The following is a 19,082-nucleotide window of genomic DNA, read 5'->3' as shown; positions in this document are numbered from 1 at the left end:
ATGTATTGTACCAGGAAAAATATGCTCGTACTTGGCTAGCTTACAGAGCCTGGATTTACACAGTGTGTGTATGGCACATTGGATTGGAATGTGTACAGAGAGATGGTTGGCTTTTAAATGAAATTTTGAACTTTTTGTTTATTCAAGAAAGGTGTGTTGTTCCCTGGTCTTGTTGCTGATGATGTCCCACGCTGTTGCTGCTTCTTCCATCCACACCAGAGAACAGCTCTCAGCACCATTGAACCACATATTACTCCACCGGAGGCTGTTCTAGATGTTCTGAGGTTTCTAGAAGATCGTGATGGTCTCGGAGGTCGAGTTCTAGGGTTCACTCACTCAGTAATGTTATGAACACTCAACTTACTTGGGGTGAAATTTGAGGTGAAGTTTGAATGGTTTTACCATTCTCATGAAAGGATTAAAGAAATGTGGAAACACCATATTGAATGTCAATAAGATCAAATGTGAACATTTCTTTAAGGTAACTGAACTTGTCACAGATTTCAGAGGAAATAAAGAGACTATTCTGTGGTCGAAGGTTGATCATTGCATTTTCTTATGTGTTTCCATCTGCTGATTCCAAAAATCATGTCAGAATTTTTTCATCACCTACCATTCTTTTTTAATATTGAAATCATTGTTTCCTGTTTATTAGCATTTGTGGTACACTGATTAGAAGGTGTATCTATATCCAAATCTATATTTCATTCCACTGTGTCAACAATTGACTTAACCATCACTGATGAAGAGAATGCATAATGTTCGTGAAACATGTATGAATGAATAAATAATTTTCTATTATAATCAAGTGTATTGACAAGGTGAACCCAACACAAACTATTTTAAATAGTTTTTAAATTGATTTAAACTTTGTAGTTATGTAGATTCTATAGGTCTTTTCTGCTCTGAAGGCGGGCGGCCAACGTGCTCTCGGGGGAAGCGGGGAGCATGGGACCGACCAATCCAGCATGACGTGAGAGGCCGCTGCCAGGAGCGCCCGCGTGCGTGTTAAACTTGTGTTGAAATCCACATAACTTTGAAATACAGAGCTTCGTATGTTATAGTTCAAGTATGGCCTGTGGATGAGTTTTATTATTTTTTTTTAAATTTATTTATTTTTAATATCTTATTATATCTTCAATGTAATACGATATGAGGTAATTAATAATGCATATAAAAGGTACATTGACAACAGACCGAAAAATAATTCATTCAAAAGTACAGAGTTACACAACACATTTGTTCAGTGTCGAGTATTCACCCTTTACATAATACCGTAACTGAGGAGAGTAGTTCTTATTACATCTTTATGGAATCCATCGATTGCCTTTGTTATACAATTCCTTTTGATTCATCTGCGCGGTGATTGAAATGAGATGGAACCAGATGACTGGGCAGGTAATTTCTTTACCTTCCTTTACTATACGCTGAAGGGTTCGCGTACTAACTTGACAAGCTTCCAACACTCTCTGCTGCACTTTATATACACTGACTCAAGGGCCATTATTTTCTGTTTCCTTTTGAAAATATTCATGAACATTGCTGATCATTGTTCAACCCCGGCTCCTTATCTTCTTCCTCTTCGCCATTGTAAGATATATAGTGCAGTTATTACGCACAACAACACAGAGCAATGCAAATAGTAACAAACTAATGTCACATTACATGCCACAAACACGCTAATCGAAGAATGCAGTAAAGGACATGGCAAGAATTACTCATAAAACAATAATTATCCTAAAACAAACTCATCAAGCAAGCTCTTTGTAATACCCACACGCACACTGCAAGGCTAATCAACAAGTATAATTAAAGAACAACCTAATCGATACTTTATTTTGTGCGTTGGGCAAAATTAAATATACATTATCACTCACAAAACATGTTTCGACCACTTAGTGGTTATCATCAGCTGTATAAGGAAAACTTAGATGAAAAAAATATTGGGCAATAAGCACAAGCGTTAATCTTTAGGTTATGGAAAAAATATTTGCTGTGTTGATTGTTTGATTGGTAAAAGTTCTTTGGTATCTTCACTGTTATAAGTGGTCGAAACATGTTCTGTGAGTGATAATGTATATTTAATTTTGCCCAACGCAAAAAAAAGTATCGATTAAGTGATTCTTTAATTATACTTGTTAATTATACTCATCGATACGGTCATGAAGTGGACAACTTGCAACACTGCAAGGCTACTCGGCAACACAGCAGTTCGGAGAGCGAAAGACCCGCACCCAATTTTGGAGGCGATATTTTCGAAAAACAGTGTGGGTGGTACGAGATTATACAGTATATTATATTAATATTATCATATTATAAATATTATTATATGTATTTTGAATTTATTTAATTACTCAATCCAGAGGTAACTCTCAACTCTGCACAGAATAAAACAAATGTCACATTCTGATGGGCAATCAGAAAGAATTACAATAGCAAATTAGGCCTAGATATATTTCAAAGTTTTCAAATAGGAATGATCTTCTATTTTCACGCAACATTGACTTGTAACAGGGAAAAGACCACCCAAGATCGCAGGATGTTATTGGGGCATATTTTAAATATCTCAAATCATTAGAATTCAGTTGAGGCTCACCTTTCTGTTGCTTTCTATACAGTTTACCGTCCTAATTCACATAAGCCCTACAAATATATTTCTAAGAAAGATAATTGTAAGAAATTACTGACAACAATTAGGAGATGTGAAAAATGCATCTTTGGGAAGAGTGCAAACAAGTATGCGATAATGGGATACTGTAGAAAAGATAAAAATACGACAAAAAATGAAACTTCATGGGGAAATATGACCATAACATGAAAAACTACCAGGAAATGACAAAAAACATTAACAAAGCCAAAATATGACTTTATATGACCCGTGAAAACAAAGCTGAGGTGGGACAGGTTTCTCTCCGGGTACTCCGATTTTCCCTGTCATATTTCATTCCAGCAACACTCTCCAATATAATTTCATCTGGCATTCATTAACCTTTTCACTGCCGAGTTTTGATGACCAGCCGAGCCCAGTGGGCCAGGTTTTTTCTTTTTAAGGAAGAAGCACTTTGACAGATACATATTTACTGATACTATTAATGGAATGCATATTGTCCCCTTAGCCCTGCAGCCCAATATGGTGTTGGGGATGAAGTGAGATTATATTTTAGACAACATTTTTACGACCGGATGCCCTTCCCGACACGAACCTTAGTTGAGAAGATAATGAATATGAAATGAATTATGGTGAATGAAACTGGGTAAGGAAATGGAAGGAATCGGCTGTGCTTTATGAATAGGAACTGTCCCGCCATTTGTTTGTGAGTACAAAACGGAAACCACAACAACAAAAAAACATTCTCAGGACAGCTGACTGTGGGGTTCAAACCCACTCGCCTGCCGAGTGCAGAGCTTGGCTCCATAGATGTAGCATGTTAATACATGCGGCTACTACTGAAATATAATATAATATAATATAATATAATATTAGTTGATCCAAGAACTGGCATTATCAAAATCATTTACAATTGAGGAAAAAGAATTCAACTGAAGAAGGGGTGACAATTCCGCATGAGATTCATCATTACTACTTTATCTCGCACTTTCTTATAGTTCAATATCGCCACTTAGATATTATCCATCTTCATTATCAAAATACAGCTCTCCAGAACCACTATTTATGAGGAAACATTCAATTTCTTCATCAACAAGAGATGAATGTTTACTTCAAGAAGCCAGGTTGGCTTCACGTTAGCAGAAAAGATATTCCACTCCAACGAAGCTGAAATAACATCAGACCGCTTTCAAAATGCGTGAAATGGAGTGGTATATCTGCAGTACAGAACTTCTTTGAGCATTTCCATGGAATCTCAAAGCATGACACTATATCGTGTTCATTTGCGAGATCGGTGAAGTACACACTACACCAAAATGTATATATATACGGGTTTGGCGGATGTGGCACGGTGTTCAATAACGTATATATATATACAGGTTTGGCAGTGAATGGGTTTTAGTCATTGCCCCAGATGAGTGCAACAGGCTTCGGCAGCCAGCACAATTCCTATCCTCGCCACTAGATGGTAAGATCCCAACTAGAGTATGGTTCCATACCTCACCAGGATTACTTGATGTAAGAACTGGAAAAAATCCAAAGATTTGTTCTGGGTGATTTCCGACAAAAGAGTAGCATTACAAAAATGTTGCAAAGTTTGGGCTGGGAAGAACTGGGAGAAAGGAGACGAGCTGCTCGACTGAGTGGTATGTTAGTGGTATGTTCCAAGCTGTCAGCGGAGAAATGGCGTGGAATGACATTAGTAGACGAATAAGTTTGAGTGGCATCTTTAAAAGTAGGAAAGATCACAATATGAAGATAAAGTTGGAATACAAGAGGACAAATTGGGAAAAATATTCATTTAAAGGAAGGGGAGTCAGGGATTGGAATAACTTACCAAGGGAGATGTTCAATAAATTTCCAATGTCATTGAAATCATTTAAGAAAAGGCTAGGAAAACAACAGATGGGGAATCTGCCACCTGGGTGACTGCCCTAAATGCAGATCAGTATTGATTGACTGATTTCTGACCTGGTCGAATGACTGGAAACAGGTTGTGGATTTTCAATGACCCGTAAAAAATGCATACTTTTAGTCACTGTAGATAAAATCATGCTTGAGTTGTATTTTCCATGGAGATATAAAGAAAATAAATACGACATGTCATAAACATCCGGGCCCTACTAATTACAATCAGGTATCATGGTACATTATAGTATTGGACTTACTCTAAAATGGTCATTATAAATATTATGGAATATATGAGGGAAGTTGAAGACTAATTCTGTTAACTCATTTGTTCTCATTTTCTTAACCTCTTCAGGAGTAAAGTAATTTAATTTAATTTTTTCTCCTGGATTTGTTATACTGTACAGTGAGGCTGTAGTCATATTTATTTATTTATTTATTTATTTATTTATTTATTTAAGTTTTAGAAATCTCTTAATACTATCCTAAAACTACCCTTTTTGTTAATGGCAACATTTGTGTATACAGTGCATAAATGGATCAATCAAGGAAGTCGTTACAAAAAAATGTTTAGTTCATTTTATACCCATTTTATTTCACAACTAATTACAATTATTGCAAAACAAAGCAAATGACTCGTTTCACACAGTGTGGAAAACTTTCTGGGAAAATTGGTACACAACACTTTTGGCATTCATAACATGTTTTTATCTCTACAACAAGGTGCACTTCTGTAGCCCTCTTGCACTGGATAGTGGTCCACCTCCATAGTGTACTGGTTAGTGTTATTAGTTGCCATCCCCAGGGGCCCAGGTTCAATTCCCAGGACTGCCAGAAATTTAAGACTAGCAGGAGGGCTGGTATGTGGTGGAAACGGTACATGCAGCTCACCTCCATTGGGGATGCGCCTGAAAAGAGCTCGGGATGAGGACACGAGTTTACTTTTACTTTTTACCGGAGAGAAGCCCATTCCATCTAGTCTCACTTCTTGAACACAAGCCATACGAGCTCTTTTCGTCAGTACAGCTGGCCTTCCTCGCTTCTCTCTTGCCAAGCACATTTCCACTACTGTAGTGACTACAGAAGCTTTGAACTCTAGTTTCTTCTGATCAATGCCCATTCAATTCAATCAAATGCAATTTCTAAAAGTAAAAGGTATGAGGTTATGTTATATCGTAACAAGTGCCACATTTGCGCACTGGGCACATACGAGGCCATTTATAAATTACTGGTTTTCACAGAAGACTTCACAAAAGCAAACAAAATGATTATCACAATATTATTTTTGGGTTGCCTTTTAGTGCATACAAGTTATCAGTGTTCAAAATTTATTACAATATAACAAAATCACTTACCAATATATCACATTCTCACACCAGGATGAAGCATTCACCTTCCATAACAACATAACAGCTGTGAAGAAAACACTGCTTCATGGGTGAGAAACGTTCTTGCTGCCTACAAGACAGATCTTACACCTCTTTGACACTGGCGTTTTTAGCGGCGCTTCTTAGTCGCGCTTTGATTCACTTCTCCGGCGCTCCCGAGCGCTTCTTGTAGTCGCACTGCCTACGCATGTTGTAGCATGGCTAAACACTTCTCAGTGTCTTGCAAAATGGATGAGGATGAGTAAGCCCTTGCAGTTGCTTTGCTAATTACGAGAAGACAAAGACAATGTAAACGCAGATATTAGGAACATCCAATGATTCAGACTCCTGTAAAAAGTGGACAGATTTTTACATTTTACAATGTTTTAAGACAAGATTAAACAAAATTTTTAAATTACTTCAGGATGTCCATAGCATATTATGATGAGCTATTGAATTCTCTTCAAAACCAGACCAAAAGGCAAGACATGTATGAGTAACAGTATCACCATAGATGAAAGGATTGTAATAACTCTAAGGTACGTAAAAGGCACTATTTTTTCCAGTGGGATTTAAAATGAGACAGGCATTACAAATTACTGACATGAAAGATCTGAAATAAATGTCCTTGGCAGTTCTAAAATAAATCTGAATACAGTGATGTATTTGATTCCTGAGAAGCCACTGAAACTAGTGACGATATAGGAGCATGTGTTCCTAAGTCTTTTTGGTTGAGCACCCATATTCTGGCAAAGGAAAGTCTTGAAAAGGCTGGAAATTCATATATGTAGAGTAGATGGGGCAGGAATAATTGTATTCACAGGAGTTTAAGCAATCGGGTTCAAACGAGCTGAACAATGTGTATGACAGCCAACTGGATATCCATAATGTCCTGAATATTCATAACTATGTGATAGATTGCTTCTTTTGTACTTCTTCAGCACACTTATGATTTCCCATTTAGCATCCGGTTTCTCATGTTGGAGAATAGACTTGAAATGTCTATCAGCATCAGCATCTAGATTAACTTTTCCTTTGTTCTCGATGCCTCTTATGAGGGCTTGTAATAATTTTTGATCTTCTGTTAGTTTCCATTTTTGACCACTACACCCTTGTGAGGAACCGATCCATGAATCACCTCGTAACGGATCTGTATCTGCATCCTCATCTTCCTCTCTGGGTGTCACGACAGGAGGTCTTGTGTCACATACAGGAGACGAAAAGGAAAGCTGTTTAAAAATATGTATTGCCTTCTGCTATTTGCCTCTGAATCACTTTTACTTACCACTTTACTTGGTCCGTTATTGGACATGGACGGTATGCACTAGCCATGCGTCTTGGTAGGTGTGCTATTTACCAACTGATGAACCCAACTTAGCACACTGGGGCGAAACGCTGGCAACCAGAAATCAGTTAGCTGGAAAATTTATAATGTCCAATAACGGACCAAATATACTGGTACCGTTAAATATTTACTCATTCGGAACAAATATTTCACATTCCCTATGGGAATCAACATCTGTATCACTTTTACTTCTCTTTTGTTTACAGAGCTCTCTAGTGTAGGAATCTCTAATACTCTTCCATCTTTTCTACAACTGCAATGCTGAAAATAAAAATAAAATGTTATTTTCAGGTACCTTTTTCCTTCACAGACCTCCATTATGCATATAAATATGGAATTTCAACAATATCAAGTATAATAAAAGATACGTGTCAAGCTATTCGTAACATTCTTGAAGATACCAGTATGCCATGTTTGACGGAAGATCAGTGGTTAAGCATAGCAGATGGCTTCAAGAGAAATGCAACTTTCCCTAACTGCTTGGGAGCTATTGACGGGAAGTATGTGCGTGTAGTTAAACCCTCATCAGAGTGGTTCTCTCTATTATAACTACAAACATTATTGTTCAATAGTTTTGTTAGCAGTGTGTGATTCATGTTATAGGTAAAAGTTCTGATTCACAAAATTACAAAAATAGTTACTTATTTCAAAAGATTACAGAATAAATTGAACATCCCAAGCTCAAAGCCAATATCTAGTTCTGGAGGGCCACTTCCCTTCACTTTTGATGGCGATGAAGCCTTTGCCTTTGCAGAAACCATATAAAGGTAAAAATGTATAATTACCATCAGTCTCGGGTAAGGCGGTTCATAGAATGCACCTTTGGAATATTAACTAATAAATGGAGGAGTATTCCACTGGCCACTGAATGTTTCAGGGGATTTTGCCACCGACATAATTAAAGCTTCTTGCCTTCTTCACAATTTTGTTCGTGAAACAGATGGATATCAGTCTGAAGACACGTTAAATGTATCTGGATTAGAAAATACAGAATATCATATGACATCACACAGCAGAAACAAATCAGCGAGTGCTGCTACAGAAAAATTTGCTGACTACTTTTGAAGTACAAAAAGATCAATACCTTAACAAATGAACAATATTTAAATGGCAACCTAAAGCGCTGTTTCTGAAACTGTTAATGATACAGATTTCTAAATAGCTTCAAAACCTAGTGTTGCCTGTGTACTGTACTGAAATACAATTTCTAGCTCTAATAAAATGCAATGAAATGATATACAGTTGAATCTGACTTATACATACATCAAAGGGAAGAGAAAAAAAATACTGTACTTGTAACACAGAATTACTTAGGAATCAGACTTACGCAATACATCACATATTTACTGAAAAACCAATGGAATAGACCTGCATGTGTAAATCCTTGCATATAATAAGTAAATTAAGACAGAAAATATTATTCTGAACTTGGCCCAGCCTTAAAGAAATCAGATAGTTTGGCTTGTTTCACTTTTCTTGCATTAAGAGTATAAACCTCCTTTAGCAAAGCATTTTCACTACAACTTTTCGCACTGATGTAACGCCTACACACTTCGACTGCACATAACACTTCACTCAGTTCAGGTGTCAAGATTTAAGTCGTTATCTCCATCTCCAATGTCACTATCACTTGTAGCTGGTCCATCACCGCCACGTTGTTGGCATACATCAGTAATAATCTCTTCATCCGGCAGTTCTCCACAAACAGCCAGATTGTCATCGAAATGCACAAAAGCATTAAATTCTACACCCTCCGGTAGCATTAGCTCATTGCCAGACAAAACTTCATCCCCATAATCATTAGAGCAGCCTCTTCTAGTAAGACACCAGCTTTGCGGAAACAATTGCTGATTGTGGAAGATGACACCTACTTCCAGGCAGCCAAAATAAAATCCATGGCTTGTAGCAAATTAATGGAGAGAGGTTCATTTCCTGTATCACTCAGTGTTATTATATGTTGAACCAGCATTTTTCTATAATGCACTTTGAAATTTGCAATGATGCCCAAATCAAGCGGTTGTAAAACACTGGTACAGTTAGGAGGGAAAAAAATCCACTCGGACATTCTCCAGAATGATTTGAGGTGGATGTGCTGCACATCGATCCATAAGAAGAAGGATCTTCTTCAGTTTCTTCTTCATTTTAATGTCCAGTTTTTTCAACCACTGTTCCATTGGATTCATATTCCTTAGGTTTTGTTTTCGCACCCTTAAAACATCTCGGATTCTTTGATTTTCCTATCACAAGTGGAGGAAGTTTGTCAGATCCATCTGCATTGGTGGCGAGAAGTACTGATACACGAAATTTACTTTTCTTCCCTCCATGGCATGAGTCACCTTTTTCAGCTAATATTTTATTAGGAAGAAGATTGTAGAGTAGGCCGGTCTAATCACAGCTGTAGATGTTTGGAGGCTGATCATCGCTTGCGATACCCGGCAGAACCTCATCTTTCCAGTGTTGCACCGTGACATCGTCCACAGATTTTGAGTCACCGCAAATTGTTCTCCCTGTGTTTTCATGACGATCTTTAAATCATTGCAGCCATCCTGGTGAAGCCTTAAAAGCAGCAGTGATACTCATCATTTTAGCTAAATCTATCGCCTTTGCCTTCAGCATGTCTCCACTAATTGGTAGAGCTGCAGCCCACTTTTGCTGGAACCATGTGAAAAGTGCTTTCTCCAAATCTACGTACCTTTCCTCCTTGCTGACAGCTGCGCTTTGCTGATTTTGAACCCAGTTTTAAAAACTCATCCAAAATAGCATTTCTTTTACTGATGACTGTACATAGCGTGGTAAGCAATCTCTAAGTCTGAAGCGATTTCAGTTTCTGTTTTGTGTGGATTAGCATCCACTTCTTGTATAACTTCCCTTTTTCTGTTCTCCATGGCTAATCAAAAGCAACTGAATGACAAAACTATTGTTCAACAGTAAACACCAGATACCGGCATCGTGGACATTTTACTTCTCCATTGTTCCCAAGAAAGAAATTCTCATATTCAAACAAATTTACTGTATTTTCTTTTGTTTCCGCACCAAAACCGCGCACTTTGCTTATAATGTATCTTTGGCGGCATGTCAAAAACGATGAAGGTAGAGGAGGAGCGAGGGGAACTCGCCTTTAGGAAGAAAGGGTCAATAATGTCACTCGGCGAAACTCTGTGTTCTGTTTCAGCACCGAAACCTGATCGCTCTACTTCCGCCTACGTCGACAAAGATGGAACTACGTAAATACAGTAGTTTCTTTTTAAAAAGCATATTCTCATTACAATTACCGGTACGCAAAACTCAGTTATATTTCACTGGCACTTAATAGTATAACAGCAAATTACATATAAACGGATTACGTATAAATAAGGTTTAATTAACACGCTTTTAAAATATATTTTTCCGGGACCTAAAGGAAATTACATTCAAATATGAATTACGTAGAACAGAGTTACGTATAAAGCAGGTTCAACTGTATACACATTTTGTTGTGTGCTATACATAAGATAAATAAGTCTTACCTGCATTATTTTTCCCAACTGTTGTTCTACTAGAGAACTCCGGTATGAACTTCTCACAAATTTCTTCCCATGCTTTATGTTTCTCGATCCTGTTGTTGTATTCACTGCATCTTGAGTCCCATAAAACAGGGCATAACTCCACTTCATTAATGAAGAGTTCCGTTTCAAATATAAGAAAAAATGTTTCCTTCAGAAAAACATGACCAACTTCGCTGCTTGCACGCTTGGTGTGAAAATGAATGTATTTAAAAACACCACCGCTAGCAGCGGGGAGCCGCATGTGCTCGTGTAGCAGCGCCGTACACAGTGAGCAAAAAAAGAAAAACGCTCATGTATAAAGCACAATATAAACAGTGTACCAATTGAATACGTGCTTCTGTAGCGCGGCTAAGAAGCGCTGCTAAAAACGCCAGTGTGAAAGAAGCCTTAAAGGCCACACCTGTGTACTGTGAGCTTTGAAAGGCCTATTATGAGCACATTTAAAAGACACTGAAGTTAATGGCATCAAACATGCCAATGCCCCTGTAAAGGTTAAGTTACTTCTGCTTAATTGTTTCATGTCAGTATTTTGTTTTTCAACCCTATTATCTGGAGGAGTGTTTTGTTTTCCTTTCTGGGGTTGTTAAGTGGGCCTTGCCTGGATGTGGCATCATTTCTGATTTCTTGATGGAATTGTGTCTTTATTTGTGATTTAAATGGGAATTAAGATTTTTCCTTCTGCATTTGTGTTGTGAGATTGTAATAACTTCAGTGAATTTCAATCTTTCATTTTATTAATTTTGGAAATATTAGTGGAAAAACTGCATTCAACTTTCTATTACAGTCCTGTGGACATTTTTAATTTCTCCAATTAACATCAATTTATTTAGATTTTAACAAGATCATGATCTTTACCAAAATAGTTATTTGGTAATCTAAATCAGATGATTAATTAATGAATCAATTAATGGTAAGGAAGGTTTGAAACTATTACTTTAACAACTGGTTAGTGGTAAGAACTTCCCCTATATTTCAGTTTAATCTATTGTTTTGGGAATTATTGTAATTTTCTTATTTTACCTTCATTAAATACTATTTCTTTCATTACATGGTCTTGTTTATTTTGGGATTTATTAATCAACAGCATCTTGTCAAGTGTTGCATAGTAGTGATGGGACATTCGATTCATTTTACTGAATCGATTCATTTGATTCCGTTCACGTTACTGAATCGATACAGTGATCCGATTCACGGCTCATTGGTCACCGCTCCTACTGCATCAGTGTAGTATGTGCTGGTAAGACAGCAGCAACAGCATTCAGTGCTCACAGCTGCCATCTGGTCTTCATACTATGAACTCCTTTCTTAGAAAAAATGCTAGTTACTCTAATACATCGAAGGTTTCCGGCAACGCAGGGTGGGAAAGGTTAGGATTATGAAGGTAGCAGCCATGGCCTGAATTAAGGTACAGAGCCAGCATTTCCTGGTGTGAAAATGGGGAAACTACGGAAAAACCATCTTAACGGCTGCCGACGGTGGGATTCGAACCCACCACCCCCCGAATGCAAACGCATAGCCACGCGATATTAACCGCACGACAACTCGCTCAGTCTTTTTTAAAAAGTATTTTTCTATCAGCTGGGGATTTTTTTAAATCGTCATATTTTGTATAGGCAACTCAAGATGTACAGTAGCCCGCTGGTTTTCTGATTCAACATACTGTTATTGCGTCTGTCCACATATGATTGAAGTCTTGTGCAACGATGTGACATATGAACTGGGAAAATACTGAGCCGTTCTTCCCAATATAAAACAGGTACTTTTGAGTGGTCATGAGCATGACTCATAGTCATAGGGCAGGCTAGAGTCGAGTTTAATTGTCAAAAGTCAATTAAGTTATAATACTAAGATTCATTAAACTAATAAATAGTATAACCTAATAGCCTACCTACTTACTAGCTACTTCAGAATTATGTTATGACTACCTTTTTAACACTGCAAATAAATCCATCTATTATTTAAACCTCCCTGTAAGAAGAGGACAGTGAATGCAAATGGGTATTATTTTCAAATGAGCTGAGCTCGAGAGTCCATTATAGCATACGATTCTTTCAGTCTAGCATGTCTCACTGTATGTCTCGCTGCAGCGGAAGCTCGGCTCTCCGCGTGTCCAGTGAGCCGAAGGAGCCGTGTGTATCATGCGTCTCACTGAGCCGCGCTCGTTCACGATTCTTTCGATGTGCCATGATTCACTGTATGCCTCGCTGCAGCGGAAGCTCGGCTCTCCGCGTGTCCAATGAGCCGAAGGAGCCGTGTGTATCTTGTGTCTCACTGAGCCGGCTCGTTCACGATTCTTTCGATGTGCCATGATACACTGTCTCGCTGCAGCGGAAGCTCGGCTCCCCGTCAACATCCAGTGAGTGCGCCACTCAGCACTGTCCGCTGGGAGTAAGCTGAATCGTGAGCCGTGAGCTCGCCTTTCCTGTGAATCGATTCACTCGGACACTTGAATGAATCGATACACTGCTTCGAATCATGCATTCAGTAGCCAACACTATTGCATAGGGACTCCACTCCTCTTTATTCTTTTCTTCATGGGCTGCTTCCATATTTACTCTCCTAATTTAATCTACTAAAACAAGGTAAGTGACAGATTGTAGTTTATGTTGTGCTTTATTTTATTGTGAGATTTTTACCGTGCTGTTCCCTGTTGGTTTTCTTATTGCTGCTGTTGTTTACATTGGATTTCTTCATCCATCTCAAACAACAAAGGTGCAAGATTTCAGCCTTCTCTAACCCCTGAAAGTACCTTCAACCATGAACTCATTCTACCAGCAATTCTCACTGCAGCCCAACTGTCAAAATAAATGCCTTTGATTAATTTTAATAATATACCCATAATCCCATAGTTCCCCAGTACAGCGACCATCTTTCACTCGGTACTCTGTCACATGCCTTCTCTAAATCTATGAAACATAACTGCCTATTCCTCTCGTAGAATCTTTCAATTACCTGACGCATACTGAAAAACTGATCCTGAAACCACACTGGTTTTCTTCCTACTTACTCTCAACCCTCCCTTCCAAGATGCCAGTGAACACCTTGCCTGGTATACTGATCAATGAAATACCTCGAGAGTTATTGCTATCCTTCCTGTTCCCTTGCTTATAGATGGATGCCATTAATGCTTCGGTCCAATCAGAAAGCACCTTACTAACATTCCATGCTGATCTTATTACCGTATGAAGCCATTTCATCGCTGTCTTTCCATTATATTTCACCATTTTAGACCTAATTTCATCTATTCCTGCTGCTTTATGACAACAGAGTTTATTTACAATCCTCTTCACTCCCTCAAGCATAATTTCACCAACCAGTGACCCCAACATAAGCTCGGTTGTTCGCAACATCACCAGAAAGATTTCCTTTTATGTAGAGAAGATTTTCAAAATATTCCTTTCATCTATCCGGTGATTCCCTGGAATCTATTATGAGTTCACCAGATTTACCCAAAACACCTGATTTCTTTCCCTTTCTAAGATTCTTTACTACTGCCTGGAAAGTTTTCGCTACTGCTTGACTTAGCCTTTCTAGGTTATTACTAAAATCTTCCCATGACTTCTTGGATTCAATAAGTATTTGTTTTGCTCTGTTTCTTTCATCTATGTTCAATTCCCTGTCTGCAACAGTCCTTGTTTGGAGCCATTTGTGATATGCCTTCTTTTTAATTTTACAAGCTGCTCTCACTTTATCATTCCACCAAGATGTTAGTTTTTCCCATCTTTACACACAGTCGTTCCCAGGCATTTCCTTGCTGTTTCTACTACAGCATCCGTGTATGCCACCCATTCTCTTTCTATATCCTGAAACTGCTTACTTTCTATTGTTTGGAACTTTTCGCTAATCATATCCATGTACTTGAGTCTTCCTCACCCTGGAGATTATCTACCCTTATTCGCCTGCAGACAAATTTCACTTTCTCTATCCCAGGCCTAGAAATAGTTTACTGCAGATCAGATAGTGGTCCATGTCATTAAAAAATCCCCAGAAAACCCACACTTTCCTAACAGATTTCCTGAATTTAAAGTCGGTTAGGATTCAGTCTATTATGGATCTGGTGTTCCTACCCTCCCATGTGTAGTGGTGAATAGCCTTATGCTTGAATAATGTATTTATAACTGCTAATCCCATACTAGCACAGAAGTACAGTAAACACTTCGCATTCCTCTTAGCTTCCATATCTTCCCCACATTTTCCAATAACCTTCTCATATCCTTCAGTTCTACTTCCAATACTTGCACTGAAATTGCCCATTAGCACTATCCTATCCTTGCTGTTGACCCTGACTATGTGTCACTCAATGCTTCATAAAACGTGTCAACTTCATCCTCAGCTACACCCTGACATGGTGAATACAATGAGATATATCTCGTCCTAATTACTCCACCTGCCAAATATACCCACATCAATAGTTTATTTACATGCCTAACAGAAACTATGTTGCATGCAATAATATTCCTCATGAAGAGTCCTACCCCATACTCTGCCCCTCTCTTTTTAACACTTGTCAAGTACACATTATAATCTTCTATGTCTTCTTAGTTATCTCCCCTTACCCGAATATCATTAACTCCTAACCCATCCAGTCATTCTCTTCAATGACTCAGCCAGTTCTACTTCCTTTTCCTTGAGCCCCATTGATGTTGATAGCTCTCCAACTAATTCAGTTTTGTTCACCAAGTTGTTTCCAAGGAGTCCCTCGTCTGTTAAATGGAAATGGGACTACATTACTCCCAAAGATCCAAGGCTCGATGAAAATTCTGTGAAGAAGGATGCTCTCCGTACTTATGCATAGTCCCAGTGAGGTTCTCTCCTCTAACGGGTCAGGGACCTTTGGTGGATTGTATAGCCCTAGCCGCCTGAGCACAAGGAGGGCCATGACTCAGAATATGTCCGAGATGCCCACTCCCAATCCATAGCAACTGGTATCCCAACTCTCAGGACCACTTACTAGTCCATTCAGCCATTGCCCATCGTTCACGAACTAGGACATGCCTATAGTGACCCACAACACGAACCATTTAGTTTTCCTTTGTGGCCATCATGCATTCTGTAGTATCATGTGCTCGTGGCTTGAACTGATGCTGCACCTTACATGTGCATAGCCATGGGAGGCTCCACATAGCACGAATATGTTTTAGAACACAGCTGGTAATGTGTCGCTCCCGCCTTCACCCGTTCATAAAAGAAGAGGAACATGGCTCAAAGCTGCTGCTTATTATGCCAATTATTTTGAAGTAGTAAAGGAGGTAGTTGAAGGCCTTGATTCTGAAGAAACCTTCTATTAACAAAGCACAAGAAGTCTTCAGCAAAAATTGTGTTTATGAGCAACTTATATACATTCATTTCAATTTGATGAGCATACCTTTAGCCATCAATAAATTGCAAGAATAAGGACTGTCACCTCACATTAGTACTGGAATTGTTGAAAAAGTTTAACAATCCCTAATGAACCTAAGAAATCAAGTTTACTCAGAAAAAATTCAGTGTGTTCTGTTAAACAAAACTCCAGTCTCTGCAAACTTAAAAACATGTCAGTCAGTCAGTCAGTCAGTCAGTCAGTCAGTCAGTTTGTTTATTTACTTTGGCAGTGTTTAAAGTATAACATTTATTTTTATAATATAAATCTATATCAGATTTATGTTTTTGCAATGTATACTTCAACATTTTAGTGCATATCTGCATGCATATTCTGATATTTTTAAATGCATAATTATCTGAAGTCGCTGATTACAATATCTAAAAAGAGATAGTGACATTTGTAGAATTGTTTATGAAATGAAATAAATATGAAAATTATGATTATAATTACAAATAAAAGAAACTGGAGCATACCACATATAAATATGGTAATGGACTTCTTGACAAGCTGAGAGCATGGCGAAGGTATTTACGCAGACCCTGAGGACCAAAGATCTCCAAGGTGAAGTCTTTCCGTTCGGTAACCTGGTTTCCAAGAGTGCACATCAATCCTGGCAAGCCAAACAACTGTTCGAAATTAGACATGGTATATTTCATGAACTCATCACAAGAAATTATGTTCCAATTTTTGTTTCTATACTTACATGGTCCCCATGCAAATGCGTGATAAATATTCTGGTAATACGGCCCACTTTTACACCACTCTTCTGTATCTGTATCTGAGAACCTTCCCCGCAGTCAAACAACCACACATCTCCATCTAAAACATTAATATACCCAACTGAAAACATATCATTTTGTATTCACACATACAGACTACTGTACAAAACATCCGAATATACTGGCAACCAACTACTTCTAAAATTTTGAGGATAGTTTGTCTGTAGTGAATACAGATAGTTACTAATGCTCTGCTGGGAGGACATTGCGTCATAACTGTAGTTTGTAAAAAGTATTACTGGATGATGAACATATGTGTTTTTACAAATTACTGGAATCATGATGAAATAGAATAACTACATCTCTCTTTTATCCAGCATATTCCACACAAACTCAACTTTCAAGTTCTCATATACTGTACTACTTCGTCTGTAAAAAAATACCACATGCTGCATTTTTATTGACAAAAAAGGAAAATGTCTGAACGGCATTAGACTTTGAAATAACCCATAATTGTGTATGAGCAAGTTAAGACTGCTCCAGGACAAGAGTAATCAAAACTTAGTCTATGATAACGTAATAATAATAATAATAATAATAATAATAATAATAATAATAATAATAATGATGACATGTGGCCTCCGGAGAGGCGTGGTGCAGGTTTTTTATTTGACGCCCATAGGCAGCCTGAGCATCATGATGAGGATAAAATGATGATGAAGACGACACATACACCCAGTCCCCGTGCCAGGGGAATTATTCAATTAAATTTCCTGATCCTGCCAGGAATCAAACCCGGCACCCCTGTGACCAAAAGCCAGCACACTAACCATTTAGCCAAGGAGCCGGACAGGGAAAATAATGAAAATTATTCAAAAGTCAAGAACAATGTATGTGTACCAATATATTTTAAAATGAAGACAAAGTTGAATGTTGCTGTTAACATGAAGACAAACAACAGAGAGTTACAGAAAACTGAAAGGTAAGCATGGAATGGATCTTCATACTGCCATGCACATTGCTTGTACACTTGGGTTATTTTATGGGTTAAAGATATACTGTAGTAACAGTTGTATTGAACTAAATTATCTTACAATAAACAGAGGGGAATCAACAGAAAATGATAGCATAACCATAATAATGGGAGATTTCAATGCTAAGATCGGCAAAGGCTGACAAGGAAATTTGGTAGGAAATTGGGGACTCGGAGAATCCAATGAACGCGGGGATAGGTTATATGAATTTTGTCAAGAAAATGAAATGGTTATTACAAACACATGGTATCAACTTCCTGATCGTCGATTATACACTTGGGTTTCACCTGGTGACAGTGAACATCATGTTCTTATCAGGAACCAAACCAATTACATCCTCATAAATAAGAGGTTCAGAAACTTCATTAAAAGAGTTATTACATACCCAGGAGCAGATATAGGTTCTGATCATAATCCACTAGTTGCTGATGTACAACTAAAATTGAAAATTTTACAGAAAACATTCCAACCGAATTGACCAAAGAAATAAAACAAGAAGTTGGAAAAGTAATTAATGAAGAGCTAAGACAAGTATCACTGAATAGTCAACAGGGAGAAAACCAATGGGAGGAAGTAAAAGAAGCTATACAGAAAGTAAACACGAAATACCTACAGTCTGATAAAAGGACAAAAAAGAAGTGGATGACAGATGATATATTGGACTTAATGGAAGAACGCAGAAAAGCTAAAAACAATACGGCTCAATACAGTCAGATACATGGTCAAATTAGAAGAGAAATTAGGAAGGCAAAACAAAATCGGATGATTGAAAAATGCAGAAACATTGAAAATTTGGAAGAAAAACATGGTACCTTCAATATGCACAAAATTATAAAACAAGTAACTGGAACTTGCAGAAAAAAGATGCCTCTTGTTGTAGAAGATAATTCAAGGAAACCTATTATGAATCATCTTGACAAAATTATGATATGGGAAGAATATATAGAAGAAATCTTCTATGATAATCGACCAACATTAAATGAAAATCGTGAATGCTCAAATAGACCGAGCATTTTGAAATCGGAAGTAATTCATGCGATAAGCCAATTAAAAGATAGGAAAGCTTTAGGCCCAGATGAAATTCCAGCTGAAGTTATGAAACTTATCAATGAAGAACAAATTAATAAGATAGTGGACCTTTTCAATAACATCTATAACTCCGGAAAATTACCTCAAGATTGGCTAACCTCTACT

At 37.8% G+C, this 19,082-nt stretch overlaps 1 protein-coding gene across 1 annotated transcript in view; it reads right to left on the bottom strand.

Moving 5' to 3' along the window:
* Positions 1-19,082, bottom strand: part of LOC136858032 (zinc phosphodiesterase ELAC protein 1) — a 120,435-nt gene that overhangs the window by 78,491 nt on the left and 22,862 nt on the right. The window contains exons 2-3 of the mRNA XM_067137247.2: positions 16,839-16,954; positions 16,609-16,761 (exon numbers count right to left, since the gene is read on the bottom strand). Of these exons, the coding sequence (XP_066993348.1) occupies positions 16,609-16,761; positions 16,839-16,954 (269 nt within the window). The remainder of the gene's footprint in view (positions 1-16,608; positions 16,762-16,838; positions 16,955-19,082) is intronic.

This window comes from Anabrus simplex, chromosome 1 (assembly GCF_040414725.1).
Source record: "Anabrus simplex isolate iqAnaSimp1 chromosome 1, ASM4041472v1, whole genome shotgun sequence".
Classification (NCBI taxonomy): domain Eukaryota; kingdom Metazoa; phylum Arthropoda; class Insecta; order Orthoptera; family Tettigoniidae; genus Anabrus; species Anabrus simplex.
The sequence above is the reverse complement of the archived record's forward strand: the minus strand, read 5'-3'. Positions and strand labels throughout refer to the sequence as shown.